The sequence below is a fragment of the Barbus barbus genome (assembly GCF_936440315.1).
Source record: "Barbus barbus genome assembly, chromosome: 43".
Taxonomy (NCBI): domain Eukaryota; kingdom Metazoa; phylum Chordata; class Actinopteri; order Cypriniformes; family Cyprinidae; genus Barbus; species Barbus barbus.
The window spans coordinates 18,334,173-18,361,098 of record NC_136721.1 but is presented as its reverse complement, the minus strand read 5'-3'; the positions used below and the strand labels follow the sequence as shown (position 1 = coordinate 18,361,098).

The window sequence follows — 26,926 nt, the reverse complement described above, 5'->3', positions numbered from 1 at the left end:
AATTTGCTGCTGGCTCTGATATCTCTATATGTAAACATGAGATATAATTTGTTTTGTATAAATCTAATGGGCAGTCTTTGGTCTCATTAATCTATTATTTGTTCCAGAGCAAATAGTTTTGAGTGAGGGCAAAATCTCATATTTATAGTAAATATGAAACTGAGCTGAAGAATGAATGCTGTATCAGATGCAGGTAATCAAACTCGCTCAGTCCATCTCTTTATAATAATACTCTACATAATACAGTGAGCTTTTAATACAGTAATACAATAAGCTTTCTAAAGTGACGTTTTCTAAAGATGCCCCCCTCTTAATAACTATAGTTTTTATTGAAGATCATACAGTTCTTGAAACTCCAAATCACAGCTTCTGTTAACAATATAGTAAATATATATTATAGTTACCATTCTGCTAATATCCTACAGGGGGTCTTTAAATATTGTGTTGAAACAGGTAAAGGGGGCCTTCAACTAAGACAAAAGAGAGATCCACTGTTCTAGGTGGTTGCGTACTAGCCCAAATCAAAAAGGTCCATTATATGACATTTTTGTGCTCTATAATATTCATTATTTTCTTTCACATGGATGTGATGAAAAGCATAAAAGAATGAATGACAGAAGAAAATCGAGCCCACCTGCAGGCGGAGGCTGCTCCTCACTGATGGCTCGATCCAGAGATTTGTGCTTCTTGTCTCTGCGCCGCTGGCAGCGGTGATGATGATGGTGATGATGAGCTCTATCCCTCTCTCTTTCCTGAGCGAGGGTCTGGCCCGGGGACATCTTGGGCCTCTCCAGGTCATAATCACTCAAACTGATCTCTCGCACCCCTCTCTGAGGAGTCAACGAGGATGTAGACCGCCGCATGGGACTGACGTCTGCGATAGGCTGTGTGGTGGAAATAAAGCGAGTTAACATGTGAAAGGCAAAGAATGGGGATGAAGGAGAAGACACATGTCTAGCACAGTCTCAGAGCACTTGACCTGTCACAACAGACACACAACACCAGCTGAGCATGAAAACACACTTCCACTGAAGAGCGATGTTCAGTCCGCTCCTGCGGACACACACACGCATCGGAGAACAGTGGAACACCGCTACGCTCGATGCAAACACTCTGCTGTTTGAATGCTGTCATCGAATCGTCTTTTACACACGGACTGGATGGCTGGAATAGTTGCTGTATGAACTATCCACAGCCAAGCAGCGGTCACTGATCTATAAAGAGTCACTGGTGCTTTTCTTGCTTAACTGTTGCTGTAAATCTCTAGATAATCTACAGTATGTATACATGTGTATTTACAGTATCAAGAAGATATTCATTAAATGTTAAATTGTCACTTTAGACCAGATTCTTTAGGGAATCCGTGACCACTCCTTGGTGATGACTGGAATTTTTACCTTTGTAAGTCTTCTACAAAGACCAAAGACTCATTAGTGCCGCCCAGTGGCATAAGCATTAAGAACCTCTAAGAAGCAGTGGGTCCCCTCTTCCCATAGTTTAAACAGCTTGAAAAGTTTCTTTTGAATTGACTAACTGCAAAAAATCCGTACAAATCAATCCACAGAATATGGAATATGAGGTTTTCAGTGGTTGATTGTAAATCATTAGACTTATTCCCCCCATTGCAATTTCTTTTGAAAGAAATTAATACTTTTATTTAGCAAAGATGCATAAAATTTATCAAAAGTGACTGTAAAAACATCATTTATTATTATAAAATAAATGATGTTCTTTTGAACTTTCCATTCATCAAAGAACCCTGAAAAATATGTATCGCAGTTATTTTACATTGCAATATTAATTCATAATATTGCTATTTTTACCGTATTTTTGATCAAATAAATGCAGTCTTTGTTAGTATTAGAGACTTCTTCCAAAAACATTTTAAATCTTACACAAACATTAGTGTACATGATAATAACATAAAAGCGTGTATATGGCTGAAAGATATGTGAAGAGAGGACTGCACTATTCAAAATGATACACAACCCACTTAATGAAACACACTCATACTTACAGTTAGCACCAAACAACATCCAAGATAAAATAAGCATCACATTTTAGTATTTGCTTTTTGTATTTTTTATAACTGAACTGTGGTTAATCTATTCCATTAGAAAAATAGTTACCCACAGTGATGAACTACTATATATGGCTTTTGTAGTGCATGTTAGTGTTGTGTTTACCTCACAAGGCTAATATGAATTGTGGTTATACAAGTTTATTGGACTCCTAAAAGAGTGTGAACTCTAAAAGAGCTGGTATGGATAAAGCACACACAAGCCAACATAGAAATGGAGTGATACGGCAGAGAGAGATAGAGGGAGAAAAAGAGAGAAAGAGAGAGTGATTGCAGGTGGAACACTTGTACATACTGCTAGATACGTTCCGGCGGTGTGGCGTAAGTGGCTCCGCTGTTGGACGGGAAGAGGAAGAGGACACATAGGTGAGGAGAGCAGGGCACACAGCTGTGGCACTCATGGACACAGTAACAGAGTGAGACAGGAGGACAGAGATCACAAAAGAGGGACAGAGTAAGAACGAGTGATGTTTATGAAAATCTGGATATCAAGGTCCAGTATGGTCAGAAAACAGGTGCCTAAAAAAATTAGGGATGGTGGATTAGAGATTGTGTCGAAATAAAAGGTGGAGAAATGAGTTCAGTGAGTTTGATGTTATAAAGACTGGTGGAGAGAAAGAAGAGACAAAAGAGGACAAGACAAGACAGGACGAGACTACAGACAAGACATTATAACAAGGACGCAGGAGAATGTGTGAGTCTATTAGCGATGTGGCAAAAACACCAAATCAAAAGAAACCAAGTGTGTACACAAATAAATTTACAGTTAAAAAGCAACATCAAATCATTTCACAAGTTAATGAGGAAAAACTCAATATGAAACATACAAAAACAAAACTACATCTGTGTTATTACTGTTAACTACAACAATACAAAATGTTTTTGCTAAAAATAAATAAAATATGAAATTTATTTGAACAACTTAAACTTAAATGAGAAAACTTAAATTAGAAATATTGTTTGGTAAATAAACTAAATAAAACTGAATTAAAAAATGTAATTACTAAAATAACTAAAAGTTAAAAAATAAAGCATAAATATAGTATATAAATATAACATAAATATTTTTAAATACCACAAACTAATTAAAACGACAAGTACATAAGATGGATAAATCTAAATAAAAAACTGAAAACAAATGAAAGCTTATTCAAAACATTAATAAATATGATATACTACATAAAAATACTAAAACAACACAAATTCAATCCTAGGTATATCTACATTGTAAAAAAGATTTTTCAAGTTGTAAATTAAACAAAGATTATTAGAGTACGTTTTACAAGAAAATACTGTTTCAGTCTTTCTACTTTAAAAATGCTTAATTCAATGTTTGTGCTGTTTCTTTGTAATTAATTGTGAAATTCACTAGCAATTTCTGTGTGAAAGTTGTCTCTGTACCATTCATTGTCAGTGTACTTTAAATTAAATTAATTACAACAAAGATAAAAAAATAAAACATTCTTATATAGTTCTGTATATAGTGTAAATATACTGTATGTAGACTTTGTATTGTCTTTCTTCTTCTCTCTTTTTCTCTCTCACACACACACACACAGAGAGAACTGAGGAAAATAAATGTGTCTCTCAGTGGAGATTGGTGTATACAGTCATTTAACTTCTTCTGACTTCCTCCAATTCATTTGCTTAAATTTTTCACCTCCTCTCTGCATTCATTAATACAGCCTCCCTATTACCTCCATTCATCCATTCTCTCATACAGCTGCCCTTTCACTCCTCTTCCCTCTATCTGTGCACAGACATCCTCCAGCTGCCTCTTTCTTTGCAGGAATTAATTTAGTCAGAAGAAGAAACAAAGGCTGTGCAGCAGTTATTTTCAACTCCCACCAGAATGACCCCATATGGCCATGATGGATAGGAGATGTTTACCTGAAAGCCAGCATTAAGTCTGGGCATGGAGGCAGCTCTGCCGTGACCCTCCAGAACAGGATACCCGCCCCCATCAGAGTCATTCTCCATGTCAGTCATCTCAACCAATTCCTGAGACACACGCAGAGCCAGACAAAACAAACACTGTTTAACTGACAGTGTCTGACACATGTAACTTAAACAGGACTGATTCATGAATCACTAGTAGAGGTCAAATCACCTGAGATCTGTATGTGTTTGGCACGTCTTCTGATTGGCCCCGTTGGACAGGCCTTCTGTTTGCTTCCTGTGTGACTTCCTGAGGTATGTCTCCTGATGGAGACTTTTTCATGGCACTGGTCTGGCTTTGTCTGTGGCATACATACAGTAATAAAAAATTCAAATGGAAAGTGCAGTACTATAAAGACCAGAATGGTAGAACACTCACACTTCATCCCCATTGGTCAGGTGAAAAGATGTGGGCGAGGCATTTGGCTGTGGTGTGGTATCTGATTGAGAAGAGGGTGGGGCTTTTAGCACTAGTGTTTCCTGATTGTGCAAGTGTGTGAGAGGAAGCATTGGTCTGAAGAGAACACCAACTTTACTCTGAGGACAAAACACAACAAACACAACACTTTCAGCTTCAACCTACATCTAACGATTATAATTCTACATATATATTTAGTTATTTGTAGTTCCTCTACCTGTGTGCCTGGTGCAGCCTGCTGCTGTTGGAGTCTTTTGGCTCGATTCTGCTTATAGTAGTCGAAAATCATGAGAGCAGCATAGACCTTCCCTACAGTCAATTCATTATCTAAGAGAGAGTGAAAAGCACATGAAATACCAACTGGACAGAGGTGCAGGGAGAAAACCAGTGTCCACTAGGTGGCAGCAAAAGCCCAGAAGTCACAAGCAGGACCAGGGTGAATAACTCAGGTGGAAAATGCCATCAGTATTGTTATACAGTACAGTATTGTCCAATATGCATTTAATTAAGATTCCATATAAATGTTAAGTGCTTTCTAAACAGAAATCAACATTACTTTAGCAAGAGTTTCTAAATGCAGGGCTTACGTTTATGAGGTGTCACCAGCAGGTCCACTGTTTTTGAAGACAAGTTACTCCAAATTTTATTTATTTCCTTCCTTAATTCAGCATCACAAAGCTGCTGAGCCAGAACACCTGAAAAAATACACAATAATGTTAACAGTATCGGTCACACTTTATTTTAACACCCCATTCTCGCTATTAACAAACCATTAACTATGACTTTAGCCTTAATAAACTCCTAATTTGCTGCTTATTAATAGTTCCTAAGGTAGTTGTTAAATTTAGTTATTGGGTAGGATTAGGGACGTAGAATATGGTCATGCATAATTTGTGCTTTATAAGTGAGAATTGGTTCCTATACTCAAGTGTTATCACAGTATCTAACAGTCTTTCATAATTCTTGTCGTTAATATTCCCACGAGACATTTTTTTTGTCAAGCTGTTAATGGATGTTATCTTATTCCTTAATCATATTTTGCACCAAGTAAAAGGTTAAATAAAAGTCAAAGTCAGCGGGGAAAGCGTCATTCAATTAACTTGTAACGCTTTTAAAGATGGTGGAGTGTTAAATTAAATGAGGCTGATGGAACAGTGACTGGTGAAAAGCGCTGCTGGAGCAGATGGACAGTTAAAGGAGCTTCTAACAAATGCCAGTGACTGGCCCTGAGGGCTCCATGCGGACACTCACCTGATGCCAGTTTAATCTCCAGGGCGGTCCGGATGAGAGCCATTAAAGTGGAGGTAAAGTGAACCGTACTGTCTTCAGCTATGGGCATGTTCATCCTCACCAACCGCTATGGAGACACGGACACAGAAATGTCCGTGATTAATATCACACATGACTGCAGGATACGGAAATGACCATAACAAACGAGAGGAGTTTGCATGCTGAGGGAGAGTAACGACTTGGTCTATGTAATTTCCCTTTCGTCAATTGTCATTTCCGAACTCTCATCACAGCACACAAATTGTATCTTCAGGACATCAAAATGAGAGGAGGGAGAGAGTGTGATTATATTTCATGCAGAGGATGAGTGATGTTGGAAATGAAAGATGTTTTGCTGCATTTCTCCAGTTAGCAGACAGTAAAGCTGTTTTTGTCACACTGAGAACAGTGTGAGCTTTAGCCATTATTTGAGGTTCACAGGTTTCTCAGTAAATACGATTAATATTAATGCGATTCTGCTTAATAACCTGACAATGTATAAGATCATATTAACACTTTGAGCTGTGTTTTTTTTACAGGTTTAAGCAAAAACTGTGCTGTGACTTCAATTGGGGGTAAAATATAGACTTTGAAAAATCATATAATATTCCTTATCCTTTGGGTTTAGAGGTATCAGTAATAAATATTGCCAGTTTGCATGCGGGCAGCTATGACTACTGTCCACGTAGAGAATGCAAATGCACTAGTTCATGTGCAGTGAAATGTGAGGTGTTGATAGGCTGCTTTTCTTGTGTTTTTACAAAGTCAGCGATGACCTTCAGAAAGGATGATGACCAGAGAGCGAGAAAAGTTAACATGCTGACCAACCAAAACCAATAGCCACAAATGCACCAACCACAAAAATGTGTCACTCATAAATGAATCCAGAGTACTTCACACATTAACACACCCAGTAATAGTTATAGTGTTTAAAAGAAAACAGATGCAAAATAAACTGGATCTGGATCTGGAGACTGGATCTGTTTCTGTGGTGTACTGTGTAAGTAGGGCTGGGCGATAATTCGGTAACGATAATTATCGTGATATAATCTTCCTCGATAAAACGATATGAAGAGTTCGATATAATGTATATGCACCAAAAGCGGAATGAAACAGCACGAGCTCACTAGAGCAGATGCGTCTACTCAGTCACGCGAGCACTAAACAGCGCTGTGAGATCCAGAGTGAAGCATTGAATTCAGCGATGAACACAAATGACTCTGTGATTTAAACTAGTTTATAGCCAAACAGGAGAAACACTGTGTGCAACGAGACAGTCAGAAGGCTTTTCAATCTACACATCGCCATCATTTATCATGGATTTACTGTAGTAACACTCACTCTTGATTAAAAAATAATAATAATAATTGGCCAGAATAAATATAACCACATAAAACTGAGGTTGGTACAATTTTTACAGATGTTACTGATTTTAAAAAAATTAACTCAAGCTACTATCAAATGTGCATTTCTAAGAGACAAAAAAGGTGATATTATTATTATTATTAATATTATCAGGCAACCCAAACCTGTTTCTTGATTTGAAACAATATCACTCATTAGAACATGCAGAAACTAAGAAATACATTTTTCTATTTAGATATTTATTTTGTTAAGGAAAATTAGCAAATTGAGCAAAATTCTGGCTTTAAACTTGAAAGAAATATTTGACATTTATCGTGATAATTATCGATATCGACTGATATGAAAAAAATTATTGTGATCATTTTTTTGGCCATATCGCCCAGCCCTACGTGTAAGACTGTAACATCTTGCACAAAGACAATGCTTCATTAGAGTGCGTAGGCCAGCATAGACATCTTTCCACAACAACTACCAATGAAAAATGGAAAGGACGCTCCACTGAGCACACATCTACAGCCAGCTTTCTTTCTTTCCTCCCTGTTGATTCAGTGCTCTGAACTCGGGAGAAGTGGGGGCTTGTTCTATTTAGAGCTCGCTGGAGAACGTCGCATCCTCCAGCCTTCACGCACGCAGACTGTGTGGCCTCAGAGAGTAGCTCGGCAGGCAGACACGAACGAGTGTCTCTTGAACGTTACCCATTCAGACAGCTGGAACAGGGTGTGTAAACTTATTGACTCGGAGGCAGCTCTCAAAGTGGCAGAACGGCCTGCGACCAAAACAGGCAGCCCTGTACCAGTGATGCTTGAGATTCAGTTTTTCAACACTAGTGAAAAAGAAATATACTAAAATGTATTTAAATTTTTTTTTTTATGTATGTATACTACAAATGCATTTACATATTTATGAGCTTAATAAAAATAGCCTGCAATTGTACTTTTAGCATACTAAACTGGTATACGTAAAGTCTGCTATATTTTGTGCTTAATGCACTTTAATTGTGCGCAAGTAGCACTGAAGTCCAACTAAAGATATATTGAAGTATATTTGATATATATTTGATATACTGAAATATACTTTCTGTAGATTTGAAATATCTTGCATTTAAAGACTGATATTATTCAAAGAAAATTAATCGCATCCAAAATAAAAGTTTTTGTTTACATAATATATGTGTGTACTGTGTATATTTATTATGCATATATAAATACACACACACATAGTTTGAAAATATTTACATGTATTTACCTGTATATATTTATATTCATATAATTTATTATATACAAATATATTTAATATATAAACATAACATATTTTTATTAAAAATACATGCATGTGTGTGTATTATGTAAATTAAAACTTTTATTTTGGATGCGATTAATCACAATTAATTGTTTGAGAGCACTATAATTTTTATATCAAGCGTTACGTCAATAAACATTAAAACATGTTTACACGCGGATGTATGCTGTCAAAACAGACCAGCTCGGAGAGTTAGCTCGTGAGATGAGGTGTATTCGATTTGAGCAGCACCGCGCAGACCAATCGGCGTATGACATCAAAGTGCTTTGATGTCATACAGCGATCGGTTTGCGCAGTGCTGCTCAAATCGAACCAAGAAAGGGACTTTGGTCGAACACACTTATGGTCTCACTCTGGTCTATGAGCTTGCAATTTCTCTCTCAATCTCTCCACCCAGCCAAACCCCCCCCAAAAAAAAACAACTCTGGATCCAGACGATTCACATAAATTACATATTTTGATTCAAAACGGTGAATTTAGCTGAAAAGCGACTAGTTTTCAGGTATGTAAATATATTACATTTTTACTAGGGAAATCTAGACTTTTATTACCATCCATCAGTGAGATCAAAAGGCACATCAAATAAGAGCACAACACAAAGCCACACACACACACAGAGAAAACACTTCCACAATTAGAGAACTAACTGACAGCCACATCAGCCAATGAGAGGACAGAGGAGGAGCTACTGAACCGTCAGAGGGGTGGGATCTACCTTATAGGCGATTCTTGGAGGACATTTCTTTCCCAAACCTAGCGGAGGGGACATGTGGCGAAGCATCTCGTACATATCGAGGTAGGATATGCGTCCACTTCACAGGGGTGATTTCAAAGGTCACACAGACAAGAAAAGGAGAGGGAAGGAGTAGTGGAGAACATGAAGAAAATGTGATGTGAATGAAAGAGAAAAAAAAGGAACAAAAAAGCATCGTTATAAAGGATTCTGAAGTAAGGTCAAGGGAATCTGATACCATCCTGTCTCAGAAGGATGGATGGATCACGCCTGCTTTTAAAGCTACAGGCTGCCGGTGATCCAGGGATGAAGAAAATGGCATGATGGGATTGGGCTGCAGTCTGGAGCTTCTGTCCTTGCATGCTAGGACGCACAACGGCTAACCAATCAGATACTCAGGAACAAAGCTAATATTTGGTCTAATTTTAAGGAGAGCAAATAAAAGCTGCTCTAGTGCATCAATGTTTACGATAAGTGAACATATGGTATTAGTTTGGGATGAGAGATTTAGCATTTGGCTTTGTTTCCTGGTCACCATGGTTACCCATATTAAAATTAGTAAGGAAAGAGAGGGGAATATAATCCAATCAGACACTTTCAGGCATTTTATGGGCATTCATTTTTCACAGCACCGCCCCCTAGAGGGAAGGTGTGTAGGTTTTCAAACCTTGTATGCCACCCTATTAGGGCACTTCTTTCCTAAGCCAAGAGGGGGTGAGATTATGAGCAACAAATTGTACATATCCATATAGTGTATCCTTCCACTGCAAAAAAAATAAGATATGGGTTAAAAAGACAGAGTTTAATACATTTTTCCACATTCCGTCAATATCTAAAGACTTCATGCTTATTGAGATAACTTTTCTCAGCAGTGCATTTTCAAGTTAAATTGGATTAAACTGACAGAGAGGATAGGCTTCAAATCCGTTCTGCTCAAGATAGACTAAAAGCGGATGGCATGCAAAGGATAAGATTTGCATTCCTCAGCATAGACAAAGCTTGAGGATTTGATGTTAACCATGGTCACACCACACAATAAAATGGGATTCTTGTGACTTATGGCTCTGAGTAAATCAGACACAGCACCAGTGGCGTACCCTCTTAAGCTGGCGTCTTTCAATCACTTAGTCTCGAGCTGTCTAATTTTTTTAAAAAGTGGCACTAACTGCCAGCGACACCATGTAGGAGTGATACGCACCAGGCAGCAGGGTCGTACTCAGCCCAAACACGGATGAACTCGTCGAGGTGATGAGGCCCGAGAATAGAAGCGTCACGTGTCAGGTACTCAAAGTTATCCATGATGACGGCGACAAACAGATTCAGCATCTGATGGTTGTAGGATAGAGGAAGAATTATGTAAAACAGGAGAAGAATATCTTAGAATTATGTACAAGTAATTCTGCTTGTTTTTTTACATTACAAGTGGCGTCTTGTTGGCTAGACTTTATAGGAAGTTTGCACTCATGAAAGCTGCTACACTGTGCAATTTAGTATTTAATTTGTGCATATACATTAGTGGTCAACATTTTGGGTTAAGTTTTTATTTATTTATTTTATTTTTTCAAAAGAAAATGCTTATGTTTACCAAGGCTGCATTAATTTGATCAAAAATACAGCAAAACAGTAATACAGATTATATGAGCTTGAATGTCCGAGCTGCTCTTTCTATACATTGAAAGCAAATGGGGACCAAAGGTTAACAAGTCAAAAATAAATCCCTAACTTGTGCATTTCATTTCAAGCATTCTGATTCTACATTAGTAAAGTAGCTTTTTTGTGAGAAACCGAGTAAATTGTTATTATTTGCTGATAATCACACTTCACAACTGTGGTCACCATTCACTTTCATTGTATTCAAAAGAGCAGCTTGGACATTCGGCTATAAATAGTTCTTGTGTTCCAGAGAAGAAAGTCATAAAGGTCTGTAACAACATGCAGGTGAGTAAAAGATGACAGGATTTTCATTTTTGAATTTGTGTATCTGTTTGCATTTGAGATTTGTTGCACTAACCAGGAACGAACAAAGGAAGATGAAAGAGACAAAGTAGAAGTAAGCGAAATCACTGCCACACTCTTTTCCAGTATATCCAGAATCACGGTCACATGGCCTTTCGCTCAGACAAGAGAGCATAATTTCATGCCAACCCTCCCCTGTAGCACTCCTATAACATACAAACAGCGAAAGTCAGAAACTTTGGATTCACTTGCACTAATTTGTAACCGTTGCGAGAGCTGATATTTTGATCTGAACAGATCAAACAAAGACTTTTACCTGAACAACAACATGAGGGCCTGAAAAAATGTTTGGAAGTTATTGTGGATGTTGATAGCTGATTCCTCTGACAACATGATGTTACCAAACACCTGACCATAGAGAGACAAGAACATCAGCATTCTAATTTTGGATGCATTATAGAAAATGCAAGCATTTTTGGTGGAGATGTGCTGAGAATTACATAGTGCAATGTGTGCACTTTCCTATTGAGGCTGCATGAAAATACCTGCAGGGACTGTCTCAAAAATTCAGACTGCCTGGAGGGTATGTTATAGTAAGCACCTGCAGTATTAACAAGGCCACATACACATTTTCCATAAAGTGTGACTAATGCTTATGAATTTTATAACTTTATGTCAGACAGCAGACATGCAAACAAACAAACACACACACACATACACACCGACTCACTCAAATCTACAGCTGCAATATGCACTGAAAGACAGTAAAGCAAATCACAATAATCTGTCAGCCACATGCATTACAAAAGCACATCCAGTGACCATGGATGGACACAGTCTTTTAAAGTGGCACCCATATAGTAATAAAAATAATACATTTATATACTTTTCTGCCACAAATGATGCATATTAAACCCAATGCTGAGAGTGCACTTTTTATTATTCTGTAAATAACTGACCTGTCTGTCAGTTTGTAAAAACATTCTGTGCCAAGTTATGTCCAATTGTCTTATCATTATCATCTAAAGACAGTAAACTTTGTAACTTGTACACCTTATATGCAAGGAATACCAGAGAGGGAGCATTTACACCCACAAGAATCTTAAATAAATAAATGATTGAATGAATGAAACTTTTAAAACAGCGCACTAACAAAATGATTGCATTTAAATTAGCAAAAATATAGGTTTCACAATTATGATTTAAAACACTCTGGAATGTCTCGCCCCACATATTTTTGTTTGAGGTAAATGCATTTCTTGCAGAATGAAGGATGTGAAATTGTGCTAATCAACAGCATGTCACAAAATGCAAATAAAGCTTAACTTGAACCATGACTCTTATATGCTTACAGTTCAAATCACACTATAAAAAAATACTAGAAAGATTGAAAAAACTGGTACAAAAGCATCTTTTACGCTGAATGATGAAGCAAACGTTGAGTTGGCAGTAGGAGTTCCAAGCATACAGTTTGATTACATGGCTTACTGATGATGTTGCTTCCCCAGTCTTACAGGATACAATTAGCATTGATTTACAATGCAGTCCTAATCTACTAGATGGCAGACGCCATCATTTCCAACACAATCTGGGAGATTGCCTGTGCGTCCTTAAACATGCAATCAAACTTAAAGATGAGATCCAACCGAAAGACTGGAACAATGGTTTCTTTTTCATAAAGACTATGAAGCTTTCAGGTGGAAAAACACCACCTGCCCATGCAAAACAGCCTGTGCTTTTTACACAGATGACTGTGGTCATTCAATGAGCCCAAAATCAATAATCTATCACGCTAAAGCTGTAAACGTTAAGTGAGATGATTGTAGCAGCTGTGGTGATGAGATCTCAGATGGAAAGCTTGTATGAAGGGTAACATTTATGAGTCTTTTAAAGCTCGCTGGATCTCACCTGCATCCCAATGATGGCGTAGATGAAGAAGAGCATTGCAATGAGGAGACACACATACGGCAGAGCCTGAAGACAAAATACAGTTATATTACAGACAAACAATTGTCTTGGAGTGTTGACTGTTGTCTAAGCTGTCCAAGTCAAGTCAAAGGTCAATTTCTGACCTTAAAGGACTGAACAAAGGTCCACAGCAGGATGCGAATGGTGTAGCCCTGCCGGAGGAGTTTAATGAGACGAGCGGCCCGGAAGAGTCTCAGAAAACTCAGATTAATCCTCTTATCCTGGATACAAGCAGAAAGAGAGATCAGAGACGCATCACTGGAACTGTATTTAAACCCGAGACGAGGACACATCCTCAATCAAGTCAGTGTCAGCAAAGGCCCCTGTTAGATCTGATAAGTTTATTGATAAGGTATTAAATCTAGTTAGTCTCATGCAGGACAATGTTGTTGATAGTCTTGTAATGATGCATGAAGAGTCATGAACATGCTTTTAAATAGAAATAAACAAATCCATTAGGGATGGGCAGCATGACCACAGTAAGATTTTATATCACAGCAGGGTTATTGATGGTAACTAAAACTAAAAAATAATAACGATAATTACTTGAAAAACTTACTGCTTAATAATTACTTTTTATACGGAATTTAGTAGACACAAACCAATGAAAGATTATTCATAACTGACCTGAGAAACAAAGACCTACGTTAAAAACAAAACTTCACAGTATATGGCCCTTATACATACCACCCATCCCTAGTCTTTCAATACTGGAAAAGGGGGAAAAATATGAAAATCTGTTCATCACTGTGAATAAATCTTACATACCAAAAACAACAACAACAAAAAACCCTTTGCATCTCAGTATGGTGCTGGATTGAACTGAGTCTTGATCTCAGCAGGTATAAAGGTGAGCATTCAAGATTAGGATAAAGAGGTTTGACAGGAGAGGTTTGGACACAGACAGGCAGTGCAGGAGTGATGAAGCCACTTACCATCTGCGCAGTCCGTTGGGGAAAGGAAGGGGACAGGTGCCAACAGAGATTTAGCATGGAAATAAGAGTCACAGTGAAATCGTTAGGAGAGGCTGGAGTCCGTCTCTGACACGCAGCTGTCAAAACTCATTGGTGAAGATCTCCGGATTGTCATGTTCAGCAGATGATTTGCTCTTATAACAGGTTGAAAGATTAAGGGCTGAACCAAATTCATTTGAAATCATCTAGTGCAAAGGTTGCATTGAGGTAAATGTGGTTTAAAAGTGCTTATGTTTTATTCATGATGTATTATATGTATTATACTCTACTGCTATGTAGAGTATTTTACATATAGAAAAACTACAGAAATTTCATTGATTTCTTTTTTAAATCCATGACTTTTAAAAATGTTAAATTTCTTTGGTTTTCCATGGAACCCTGTCAAACTGTCCCCATGATTTTAACCACAGACAAACTGAAAGCAGACTAAAACTGCAACACACATGCGACAAAAAATAAACGCTGAAAGCTCACAAAGAGACAAAGTTAAGCTTTTAGAGGTTCTCATCTGAAACATCCACTGCAGAGAGTTATATTATTTATAACATTTATCATATATGGGTTGAGATTTAAAATGATTTTATTTAAATTCCTTTGAATTTTGGTTCTCGAATGCTTTGATGTGGCTCTTTGATGACTCACCTTGATCTCAGTAACCAGGATGTCAGTGATGCTCCCCAGCACAGTAACAAAGTCAAAAATATTCCAAGCCTCCTTCAGGTAGTTCTGCACACATTTAGAAAAACATAAAACTACAACAATTAAAAACTAATTACACCACAAACATCTTAAACAGTATCAAAAGCATAATATCAAATACATTAACATTAACAAAACCATAGGTTCAATAACCTTGGGTTAATACAAGCTCCCCTTAAGATACTTAATTTTAGCCAAAATCCAAATGATATAAATCATAAAATTCAAATGAAATTTACAATGAATGTAATTTTTGATAATTAAATAAAATGATCTATCTATCTATCTATCTATCTATCTATCTATCTATCTATCTATCTATCTATCTATCTATCTATCTATCTATCTATCTATCTATCTATCTATCTATCTATCTATCATAATGATAGATTATATATATATATATATATATATATATATATATATATATATATATATATATATATATATATATACACATACATACAAACACACATACACATAATACACAAACACACTCATAGATAAATAATAATTAAAATATTAATATCATATTCTATTTAATATCAAAATCAATTGCTACAATAGTTGCATCATTTGTAAAAACTGAGTACTATTATTTATTATATTTAAAGAAATAGTAATAGTTCCAAATCTGTATATGTTTCTTTGTTATGTTGAACACAAAAGAAGATAATTTGAAGAATTTTGAAGAACCAAACAGTGTTGATCCCCACTGACCTCCATAGTAGGGAAAGAAATACTATGGAAGTCAATGGGGGCTATCAACTGTTTGATAACCAGCATTCTTCAAAATATCTTATTTTATGTTCAACATAAGAAAGAAACTCATACAGGTCTGGAACAACATGAGGGTGAGTAAATGACTAAATGTTTATTTTTTTGGTGAACTATCCCTTTAAATTCAGTTAAAATGTTGCATTAAAAGGCAGGTGCTGTAGATGGTAATTTAGAGCTTTTCAGCAGTGCTGAATTTTTTTTGAATGAATGAATGAATTATAATTATCCCACTTTAACTCTGCACTTATTCCTTGGAGAGCTCTTTTGGCATTTTAAATTTAGTTTAAGTACGGACCGTTTTTACTTGAGACAAGTCCTTTTTAAAATCTTTTACAATTCTAGTGAGGACAATGTGGCTCTTACAAATATAGAGAATCATACATGCACAAACCCAGGCAGACTGAAATGCAGAGATTGGTGATCTTTCATGGCAGGACAGTCTTAGCCTTGGGTTCATGCCTCTCCTGAATGGAGCAAAGATTAGTCGACTGCTGCTAGACATGGATCCCGGACAGAACAACATGAGCAAACCCATTCATCAACCCTGAGCTCCGAACAGGTGGAGGTAAACGCAAGCGTCACACACCAGAAAAGCACTTAATAAATGAACCTCATAAATGGAAATGGAGCTTGAGATGAGACCTTCTGCTGCAGGTCAGACCAGCCGGCACTGAAGAGAGATTTATGATGCATTGCACACACCCCTGCTCATACTGTACACCCAACCACACTCTTTTCACCCACTGGGCCGTCATTAGCCTCTCGCTGATTTCACAGTTCTTGCACTGCAGACAGCCTTGAGGGCTGGTCAATCAACCAACAGGGCTCCACTTTTCACTCAAATCAGTCATTCATACTCTTACTTTATTCAGCTCCTCTCAAATTTGAATCAAACTAGTTTTGAGTTTTTACTATCAGCAAAAAGTCTGGTCCACCTTGCAATTTATTCTGCCCAATTAGACAGCAAAATTTATGTGCAGTATGCACTGCAGATAAATATGGTTTTATTTAATTATTTCAGATATGTTTTTGCATGGCAGATTTCCCAGGTTTCCCACTCCAATAAACCAAAGCCCCAATGCATAGTGTCTTGTTGACTGTAACTGAGTTAATCAAGTTTTATCAAAAAGGTTCTTCCAGTTTAAATATGAACTGCGTTGATAACAGAATACTGGAAGACAAAAAAATGTTACATGGTAAAGCCTTGAAATGACTGAAGTGCAGTGTTGTTGTTTTTTGGTAAACTGACTGAACTTTCACAGTCTTGCTGTATGTATTTGTGCTATACGTGGACCGAATGACTAGTATCAAACACTGATTGTAATGATAAAATATAAGTAATATCAGAGTCTCTCCATTCTCACCAGAGGGCCGAAGGCAATGACCTTGAGAATGCACTCCAGCGTAAAGAGAGCCGTGAAGATGATGTTCAGCCACTTCAACATGTCCTCATACGGTTTAGGAGCATCATGGAACTACAGAAGAAGAAAAAACACAGAGAGATAGTGACTCACTCTGCACTCACTCAAATATTCAAAAGAGCTGTAAAACAGGCTTTCAGGAGTACAAAATTAGATATGACGTATTCATAACTGAATATTCACGCACATCAATTCATATGCAATATTCAGCATTGCTGAACCTCAATCTGTGTGATGGAATGGCTCAGTGTTTGTCTACAACTTTGGTACACTTTTAAAAATAAGGATTCCAAAAGGTGGTTCACAGCGATGACATAGAAGTTTCATTTTTGGTTCCCCAAAGAACAAATCAGTAAAGAGTTCTTAAAAGAACCATCTTAATGTGACGAACATTTTAAAAATCAAATGAAAGAACCTTTTGTTCAGTGGAAAGATTCTGTGGCTGTATCAGATATAATTGGATATAACCGTCTAATAGTACATTTTTCTTTTGTAACTGTCTGATAATGACAGCAGTTTTACCTTCATCATGAGGACCACTGTGTTGATGGCGATCATGCTGAGAATGGAGTACTCAAACGGAGTAGACACCACAAACTTCCATATCTTGTACTGGTAAGACTGCTTGTCCTGCGGCATGTAGCGTGTGAGAGGTTTGGCGTTGATGGCAAAGTCGATACAAGCTCGCTGTAGATTAAATCAAAGCACACTTGTCTCAACATGAAGTCCTCAAGAAAGTGTTGAAGTGAATGTCTACAAGCACACAACTACTCATCACCCTGATCTTTCCATGTTTGATTATCAGAACAGCATTGGTATTCCCAGAGTTCTCTAAACCAAACGAATGAAAGGCTGTGAACGAATGAGTGCTAGAAGACAAACATCAAACCAGCTGCACAAATCAGAGTTACAGCAGTTTAATATTTAAACACAGGCTAATATCTCCTCTGAGAGAAGATACAGATGTATAGATAAAAGAACAGAGACAAATACAGAGACATCAGAAAAAAATAGATTATTGCGCTGTTCAAAAACCAAGTGCTGCATTATGATGTTTGGCAGTAAAACTGACCCTAACTGGACCCTAAATAGTAAATAGTAATCATTGCAAATATAATTACAAAACAAATTAACATTTTCTAATTTAATGTTTTAATTTTTACAAATGCACACAGTAATTACAACTGCTAGTACTACCTGCTACAAATCCTGCATCTTAAACCAGTATAAGGTGGTTGTGAGACTGGTCTTTTGGCTATTTTTAGAGAGGTTTTGAGCACTTTTCAGTTAATCAGGCAAGGAGACCAGCTGGCCACCCAACTAAATGCCCGCTAGTTTCTATGCCTATGTAGAGCACTTCAAATTAAATATTTATGATGTTCAATAACGGGTTAGACAACAATACAGCTTAATAGGTTTTAGAACAAAGCCAGAGAGTTCAAAGAGTTCTGACTGACTGGTCTGGTAGCTCCTCCTGGGGTTTAAGTTTGTGTGTGTGTGTGTGTGTGTGTGTGTGTGTGTGTATGTGTTTGTCAAAGGAGCTTAGAGTCAAGGTAGTGGAGATGTAGACGGACAGGTGCGCTGGCCGTACACAGGTGAGAGGAATTCTCTTAAGAGTGCTCCTCTTCCAGGCATCTCACAACTGTCCGTGCATGTATGAAACTAGACTTTGACCTTGAATTTGCATACACTGAAACTCTGTTTTAAGCAACAGTGAATGGTGCCTACAGTTTGCCGTCACCCCATCTACTTGTCTGCTCACGGTTGTGCCTCCAATTGTCCCGTCCTACCTCGTTCTTTTCCAAGCTGCACTCTGACATGGCTTTATCTCCCTGCTCCTGGAACGTGATAATGATCAAAGCCACAAAGATGTTGACAAAGAAGAAGGGGAAGACGATGAAGTAGACCACATAGAAGATGGAGGTTTCCATGCGGTAACCGGGACTGGGACCTTGGTCTTCATACGTGGCATCAACAGAGTGTTTCAGCACTCTAGAGAACCAAAAAGAGAATGTCAGTAAGATGATTGGTAAGATGATCATGAAATGTTTTTTTCACATTTTAACCCTTTGATGCACTGTGTCCACCACAGTGAACAGACCTTTAGAAGCCATTTTAAGCATAATAAGGTGTGAAGTTACATCCAAAACTACTAAACTAAAGTGTTTCCCATAAACTAAAAATAGTTAATGAAAGTATATTTTAAAATACTACTACTACTACAAAAAATAATAATGAAATGTAGAAAGATTATATTCTTGTTTAAAAGTAGTGATGAAATGGAAATTGAGATAATCTTTTCTACTCTTCTGTGACATATATCTGAGTGAAATTGTTTCTCTGACAAAAAAAACAAAACAAAACATAGGACAAACTGAATTTTGTCATTCAGGCAGTGATTTTTGATAAAATAATGATAAATAAGTAATGAAAATAAGGTTAATAAGATACAACAAAGGTAATTCTTCTATAATAAATACTCATAAAAATAAGAATTGCCCATTTTGATTTCACTGTGATTTTTTGTGATTGTCACTGTGATAATATGTGTACTTTTTATGTATATATAAATACACATGTATGTATATATTTCAGACAAATATGTTATTTGTATATATTAAATATATTTATAATATAAATATAGACATGTAAATATTTTCAAAATATATATTGTATGTGTGTGTATTTATATATACATAATAAATATTCACAGAACACACACATATATTATCCAAACAAAAACTTTAATTTTGGATGCGATTATAAGAATTTGACCTCACTAAATAACTGCAATCATAATGCAAAAAATGGTTGATTAACACAGTCCTGAACTAGTAATAAAAAATGCAACTGCATAAATGTAATACATGTTTAGTGTCTGGCACTTTTCTATTGAACTGTATAATCCCTTTTGCTTTCTGTTTCCTTTCTGACACTCTCTATAAAAAAGGCATAAGGTCCAAAAAAAAAGAAAAAAAAGTTTGAATACAAACTTAAAGCATTTTCATAAAGTAGAACAGACCAAAAGCATCATCTTAAAACTGCAGAGAGGGAAAAAGTGTTTATATGCAATAGTTAAGATTACATACTTGTCCATAAAACAACTCAAAGTAGGAATGCATAGATATCATAGAGCACCAGACTGAATGCTAAAGAGGGATTTAAGTTAAATGTGAAAAAGTTTCTGGATTTTCTGCATTGCAGTTTTTTTTCTTAACCAAGAAAACATGGAGTTAAAATTTAGAAAGCAGAGAGTGGAGAGGAACACAGATTTCACCAGAGAGAGTTGAGCAAGAAGAGAAACTTATTCAGAACAGACAGTGTAAAAGGAGAAAGAGATCAGAGTAATAAAAACAGCATTGAGTGTCTCTGTGTGGACTCACGTTGGCCAGCCCTCTCCTGTAGAGACAGTGAATAGGGTCAGAAAGGCCCACAGGACGTTGTCATAATGGAAATCATACTTCTTCCACTCGCGCGGCTGTGTCATGGCCAGTCCATCACTGCCGTATTCCAGGAACTGACCCCTGAGTACAGACACATCAAAATCTAACTTTGTATTTATTTACTATTTACTTCCTTTTTATTCCTGCTTGGATTCCTTCTTTCTTCCTTCCAACTTCCTCTCTTTTACTTCCTTCTGTCCTCTTTCTCCTGCCTTTCCTTCTTTCTTTGCTATTCTTCCTTTCATCTTTCCTTCCATCCACTCCTTCACTCTTCCTTTCATTTGATTCTTTAGTCTTTTTGTTCTCTCCGCCTTCCTACCACACTTCTATTCATTCACTTGTCATTTCCTTTCCTTTTCTCTCCATTCATTCATTTTCTTCCCTCCCTCCCTCAATCCATCCATCATGCAGAATATATCCCGACAGTCGAGCCAGAGCGCAGCTGTACCTGCAGTCCTTCTCCAGGGCTTTGGACTCGTCAGTGCAGTGAAAAAACTTTCCCTTGAAAAGCTGCACAGCAATAACCGCGAAGATGAGCATGAAGAGGATGTAAACGATGAGGATGTTGAGCACATTCTTTAGAGAGTTCACCACGCAGTCAAACACGGCCTGGGACACACAAACAGCACAAATCAGATCTCCTGCAAACATCTTCTGGAGGGGACAGCCTTGCTGCCACATGCAGACAGTAATGCACACCTTCGTTAAATCCATCTTTGAAGAATGTGTCATTGTGTGTTAATGTCACCAGACCTTCGTGAAAGCACAAAACTTCACTAATTGTAGGCTGTGGCAAAGTCTTAATTGATTACTGCTCCTCTCGCTTTACATGACTGCACTTAAGCTGAGGATAAAATGGGAGTGGGGGGGGATGTGTAAATCTTCAAATTTTTCTGTAATTTCTACTCATTTAATGTCCTCAGGGTATCATTATTAGCACTGAGTAGTATATATTTTTTCAGCATTAATGCTAATAAGATCTCGTAGGCAGGATAAATGTCTCAGTGGCCCTGGGAGGATTTAGCTGTGCATTAGTATTGTAACAAAACTAAACTGTAATTTTATTTTTTAGTCTATTATTTGCTCTAATGCCACTGGTGACAAATCTTCAGCCAAATTAATAACTAATGGTGTGAAATGTAAGTTTAAATGTATCATTTAGCCATGTAATGAGATAACACTGAGTGTCTCTAAAACGATTTGTTTGTGTGCCTAAGTGTGTGATTTGATTAGAGAGAAAGATGCAGCAAGGCTGTTAATGTGGAGGTCTACACAAGGGGCATCATCCCTGCCTGCAAAACGTCCACGCAAACAAGTAACAGACATAATGTACACCTAGGGAAACACTGACACAAAAACAGAAAACACTTGTTACTCTGACTTAGATTAAGCAATTTAAAATGTCATTTATATTTTACATAGTTATATTAAATAGCACTATCTGTGCAACTGTCTATCAAATGCTATATTTAGAATATCATACTAGGCATGATTTTCATTATTCATGGATTCCCTAGATGACTAAATTTGCCAGAAAAAGCAATACACAACCAGGCCAAAATGCAGAGAATACCACATCCCACAATTCATTTTGACTTGACTTTCTATTTCCATTGTGATCAATCTCCTTACTTGCTAATTATTTGAGCAGACTGCCAAGATTTCAACTGACTGAATGAAGAACTGATAGATCTGAAATAATAGATTTGCTATGAGTTCTAATGAATGATAATCTTTTTAATTTGGTGTATCTGACCATATGTGACCCATGCTGGCAAACCGAGTCCGAATGAGCAATTTTATTTTTATTTTCACATTCTCCATTAAAATACATTCAAAATAATATATGACTTGTTCGAATCAGACAAAACTGAGCTACAGCCGTTTGAAGGCAGCAAAGTTGATTTTGAGATAAATAGAGTTAAAGTTTTCTGAAGATTCCAAAGCAAAATCATCAGGCAACTTTGCATATTTTCCTCCAATTCTTTTCTTAATAATAATCACTATATTATTAATCACAATACAACTATTTTTTATTTTATCTTTGTTATTAAAAATAAGAACAAAAATGCAAATAAACAGTAGTTTAATCAAGAGCAGCAAGTGATTCCGTTTTTTACTTTTAATGTTTGATTAACATTGAGACAGATCTATGTTAAGACCTACTGTAATGCATGGATCGAATATAATGTTTCACATTATATTATATAATATATTATATACATTATATTATAGAATATAATGCTAATGTTAAGGATTTTTCCCCAACCATTAACTAAACGCCTACAACTTGTGGTGAGAAGCACCAGCAGTCATCTAGAAGTGAGCAGAGAAAAATGTACTCCTCTCAGAAAATATACAAATAAAGATCATTTTAGATGTTTAATTACTATTTGAAGCATTGGGATCACCACGAGATCATCTCATTTTTGTGAAAACCTCAAATTTGACCAAAACTGACATTTTTCACTTCTTTTGCCTTTAGCATTTTTGCATTTTGCCAACACGGGTCACATATAATTTTTAAGGCTGTCAAAATTAACATGTTAACACAAATTCATTTTAACGGCACTAATTTCATTAACGCGCGATTAACGCAGCATGCATTTTCTTTTTGACCTGTGGCCTAGCCCATAGTTGGAGAAATGGATGGAGATGCTGACAGTGTTGCCAACTTAGCGACTTTTCAGACCCCTTTAGCAACTTTTCTTTTTTTTTTTTTTTAAAGCGCCTAGCGACATATCTTTAGGGTTTGCCAAAACCTTATTTAGTTTCTGAGACTCGCCGGTACTGCCACACAAGCGAGAGGTCTCTCTTTCCTGCTGCGCACACTCTCTCTGCATCTGCTCTGTTCAGCAGCACTTTCAGTTAAAAAACATATTTATGTTTCTTCTCTAATTTTACATAACCGAAATCACAGCACAGTTATTGTCTTTATCTTATGTGTAGCCTATTTGATTTTATCAGACGACGGCTCGATTATAAATCAGACTTTTGTTCAGATTAACATCTTGGAAGGGAGAGCTGGTTATATAGTCTTAATGGGCGCGTTTCAGTCACTATTTCATATTAATTTGTCTGACAACAGAAACAGTAAAATATATCAATGAAAACAGTTTTATTGAGAATTTAGCTGCATCAAAATACAGTAGGCTACGTGGGCACAGAGAGGCAAACAAATGTAATAATAAATATACAATTTGCATGTTCAGAAGAAGTGAGCTGCCCTGTTCTGCGAAAATGTAAACAGGTTTGTGTAAGTAAATTGCTCAATACAAAGAAAGAGAAGTAATGGGAACCTGGTATTTCTATGTTCCTTTTTGCATGGAAAAACATCTATGACCTTTTGTCTAGTCTTCATGCTCTATGTAAACTATGGTTTCACTAATAATAAACATATTGCATAAAGAATCCATATTTGTCCATGCCCATGTTGATTAGAGTATTAAAAACTTGAAAAGTATTAATGTAAGGTACACTTAGAACAGATAAAAATGTGCAATTAAGTTGCGATTAATCGTGAGTTAACTCATAACAATCATGCGATTAATCAAGATTAAATATTTTAATCGATTGACAGCCCTAATAATTTTATAACTAAAACCACCTAATTCCACTTGCATGAAGATAAGAACTAAGCAGGCTAAGATCCAGACAGTAGGAAATTACCTTAAGTTTAGGCAAACGTTTAATGGTCTTCAAGGGCCTCAGGACTCGAAGGACCCTTAGGGACTTGATGGTGTTGATGTCCTTGCCTTTAGTTCCTCTGTAAGTAAAAAGCAATGACTTAAAGTAATTTAGAACACGCCTGCAATCACACATTTTAACAGACACTTGATACGTTTTGATGTCGTCTGCCAGCACATGCACAAATTCAATTCAATTACATTATAATGAGTTAATCACTTCCTCCAGCCCATCATGTAATTCAGAATTACATTAGCTAGAGGTTATTTGGTTAGTAAAAAGCATGCCTTCAAGGGGAGGTTATTCAACAGAAACAAACCTACCTCTGAGACTGATGATAAAATTTCATTTAAAATTTAATATTTCTGTAAAATAACAATCATTCTACAGAAAAAGATACAAAGAAACAATCCATTCAGCAGGGATGGTCTCTTTGTAAAAACCACAGCTGGCCAAGTACTAGTCTGATGCTGGGAAGCTAAAAAAGGCCATTTTTACAATTGTTGCTCTTGGAAAACTCATCACTGTGTTGCTAAGGTGTTGGTGGTGGTTGCCAGAGTGTTACAATCTGGTTTTCTGCAAGTCTAACACATTTTTCAGTTGTTTTATAATCCATCAGGCAAGGTCAATAATTGCAAACCAACAATGAAGTTTAATATTTTTTGTAGTTGAAATCCCTAACCTAAAGCATAAACGTTCATAACAGTGATGCCTGCCTTAGAAGGAAACATTAATAAAGTTAACTGAACAGAAAATAAATCATATTAAAGTTTGAATAATCAATGCCGCTTTGTTGTTCATTACAGTACTTTTTCAAAGTTAAATGAAGTCACTGATGACAGTCAACATCAATGACACACTGAATGATTAGTTTTCTGAATGTTACAGCTGCTGTAAGGCAGGTTCACAATGAATGACATTTGAAATTACAGAGTTCAACAGAATGGAACTCATCTGAAAAGATAAGAAAAGGCTATTTTAAAACTCTTTTACTCTAAACTGTAGTAGACATGTCAACAAGAACAACCTGCATTTCAACCTTGTTTAATCCAAAAAAAGTGGTCCTTTCTGATCGGTGAGATATTTCCTTGACAGCTGAAAAAGGCTGTCAAGCTTCACTAAGATACGCTTTTTCTGTGTGTCTGTATGTCTTAAAAACATTCATTATTTAAAATACAAAATTTCAAATGCTCAGCATAGCAAATAAGCATGAGTGAGTGCACGTCCTGATACTAAAGGAAAAGCCAGGTTTAGGGAGTCATAGCTTAGCTCTGTGATTTGTCTGCTTACTTTTTCTCTCCCATGAGGAGTTGGGACTCTATCACACTGGCATGCAATGTCCATGCAATGTCTGTCAGTCTCACAACACACCACAGGGGTGCATGTGGATCTCTGCCCAATGAGACACTCAACTATACTCCCATAGATTTCAGAGGACCATCTGTCTCCATGCACCCATCACACAGATCCAGTGCTGAAGTGGTTCTGCCTAATGTTTGTGACAGGATAAAGCCACCTGATGCACACTGATACAAGGGTCAAGCACATGTCTAATTTTCAGAACAACAAATACTTTAATGATTTATATGATTTATATTTCATAATGTATTTTGCAATCAATCAATCTATCTATCTATCTATCTATCTATCTATCTATCTATCTATCTATCTATCTATCTATCTATCTATCTATCTATCTATCTATCTATCTATCTATCTATCTATCTATCTGTCTATCTGTCTGTCTGTCTGTCTGTCTGTCTGTCTGTCTATCTGTCTATCTATCACAACAAGCAGTTAACGTTTGCAGAGCGTCTGATGTCCGATATGCTTGGGGTTTTTTTTATCAGTGAATATAATTTAATAGCAATTATCAATAGCAATTCAGCTTTTGTTTGACTGTTAGCATAAAGGGTGGCTGTCCTCTGGAAACAGTAGGAGTAGTAGTTTCTATAAGCCCTTGCAAAGGTCAAAGGTCAAGTCATTGGGCAAAAGTAGGTCCATCCTCTTCTACAAAGGCTGAATTAGTGGAAGAGTTGAAAGGTTGCGAGTTTGGAGTGGTCCGTGGGTAGGTTGGGGGGTAAAGTGTATGTTTTTATAGATATATAGACTGTCCCCACCTGGTCACGCTTTGCTGCGATCTGACGAAGGAAACCGATGAAAAACCATGCACATGTACACAAACATAGAAACACACACATAATAAGCCACGTCACAGACAGAATAAGCAGTAAATGCAGATTAAATGAGATCAGAACGGAAGAGAGCTGTCACTGAGTGGTGACACTGTGGAAGGACGAACAGCAAAGAAAGATTAAAAAGCATCAAAGCAACTCCAGCGCACAATAAATCATTACAATAATCAAAGACATGATGCAGTGAGGGATTATTAATTACTGTTTGTTTGTAACATCTCTGAAAGATAAATTACTTTGAGCAGTAAATATAGAAACGTCGCAACATGGAACTGTGATAAAAAAAAGTGAAAAGGTTTCAGACTGGCAAATGTCACACACAAACACACGCACTATAAGAAATTACATGCATGAAGGTTCATGCAAGTTCTTGTGATAGATGCTGATTGTGTACAGCAAGCAAAATATATTTGATTCTTAAAAATGTAAAAATAAAAGATGTGTAAGTATAACTATTTTTTTCTTAGTAGACAGTTGGTATGTCTTTTATCTCACAGCAGTGAGTGTCATTCTGTATTTCTTAGAAATTACATTTAAAATATGCATTATGTTGGGCTTAAATACGGATTAAATAATGAACAATTGGCAAGTAGTTTATTTACTCGCTGAAGTGTATTGAGTTTAAGAATTCATGCCCAATCGTGGTCCACAGAGGTGCAAGTCTCACAAATCTTACGAATGCATTGCACTGGTCGAGCGAT

At 36.7% G+C, this 26,926-nt stretch overlaps 1 protein-coding gene across 1 annotated transcript in view; it reads right to left on the bottom strand.

Moving 5' to 3' along the window:
* Positions 1 to 26,926, bottom strand: part of cacna1bb (calcium channel, voltage-dependent, N type, alpha 1B subunit, b) — a gene marked incomplete at both ends in the record, with an annotated part of 126,373 nt that overhangs the window by 2,847 nt on the left and 96,600 nt on the right. Inside the window, 21 exons of the mRNA XM_079404458.1 lie at positions 635 to 884; positions 2,376 to 2,414; positions 3,971 to 4,081; positions 4,191 to 4,320; positions 4,398 to 4,555; positions 4,654 to 4,763; positions 5,024 to 5,131; positions 5,688 to 5,793; positions 9,085 to 9,181; positions 10,301 to 10,428; positions 11,114 to 11,264; positions 11,375 to 11,466; positions 12,967 to 13,032; positions 13,131 to 13,247; positions 14,643 to 14,726; positions 16,844 to 16,954; positions 17,423 to 17,587; positions 18,691 to 18,892; positions 20,284 to 20,424; positions 20,792 to 20,952; positions 24,013 to 24,109. Of these exons, the coding sequence (XP_079260584.1) occupies positions 635 to 884; positions 2,376 to 2,414; positions 3,971 to 4,081; positions 4,191 to 4,320; positions 4,398 to 4,555; positions 4,654 to 4,763; positions 5,024 to 5,131; positions 5,688 to 5,793; positions 9,085 to 9,181; positions 10,301 to 10,428; positions 11,114 to 11,264; positions 11,375 to 11,466; positions 12,967 to 13,032; positions 13,131 to 13,247; positions 14,643 to 14,726; positions 16,844 to 16,954; positions 17,423 to 17,587; positions 18,691 to 18,892; positions 20,284 to 20,424; positions 20,792 to 20,952; positions 24,013 to 24,109 (2,624 nt within the window). The remainder of the gene's footprint in view (positions 1 to 634; positions 885 to 2,375; positions 2,415 to 3,970; positions 4,082 to 4,190; positions 4,321 to 4,397; positions 4,556 to 4,653; positions 4,764 to 5,023; positions 5,132 to 5,687; positions 5,794 to 9,084; positions 9,182 to 10,300; positions 10,429 to 11,113; positions 11,265 to 11,374; positions 11,467 to 12,966; positions 13,033 to 13,130; positions 13,248 to 14,642; positions 14,727 to 16,843; positions 16,955 to 17,422; positions 17,588 to 18,690; positions 18,893 to 20,283; positions 20,425 to 20,791; positions 20,953 to 24,012; positions 24,110 to 26,926) is intronic.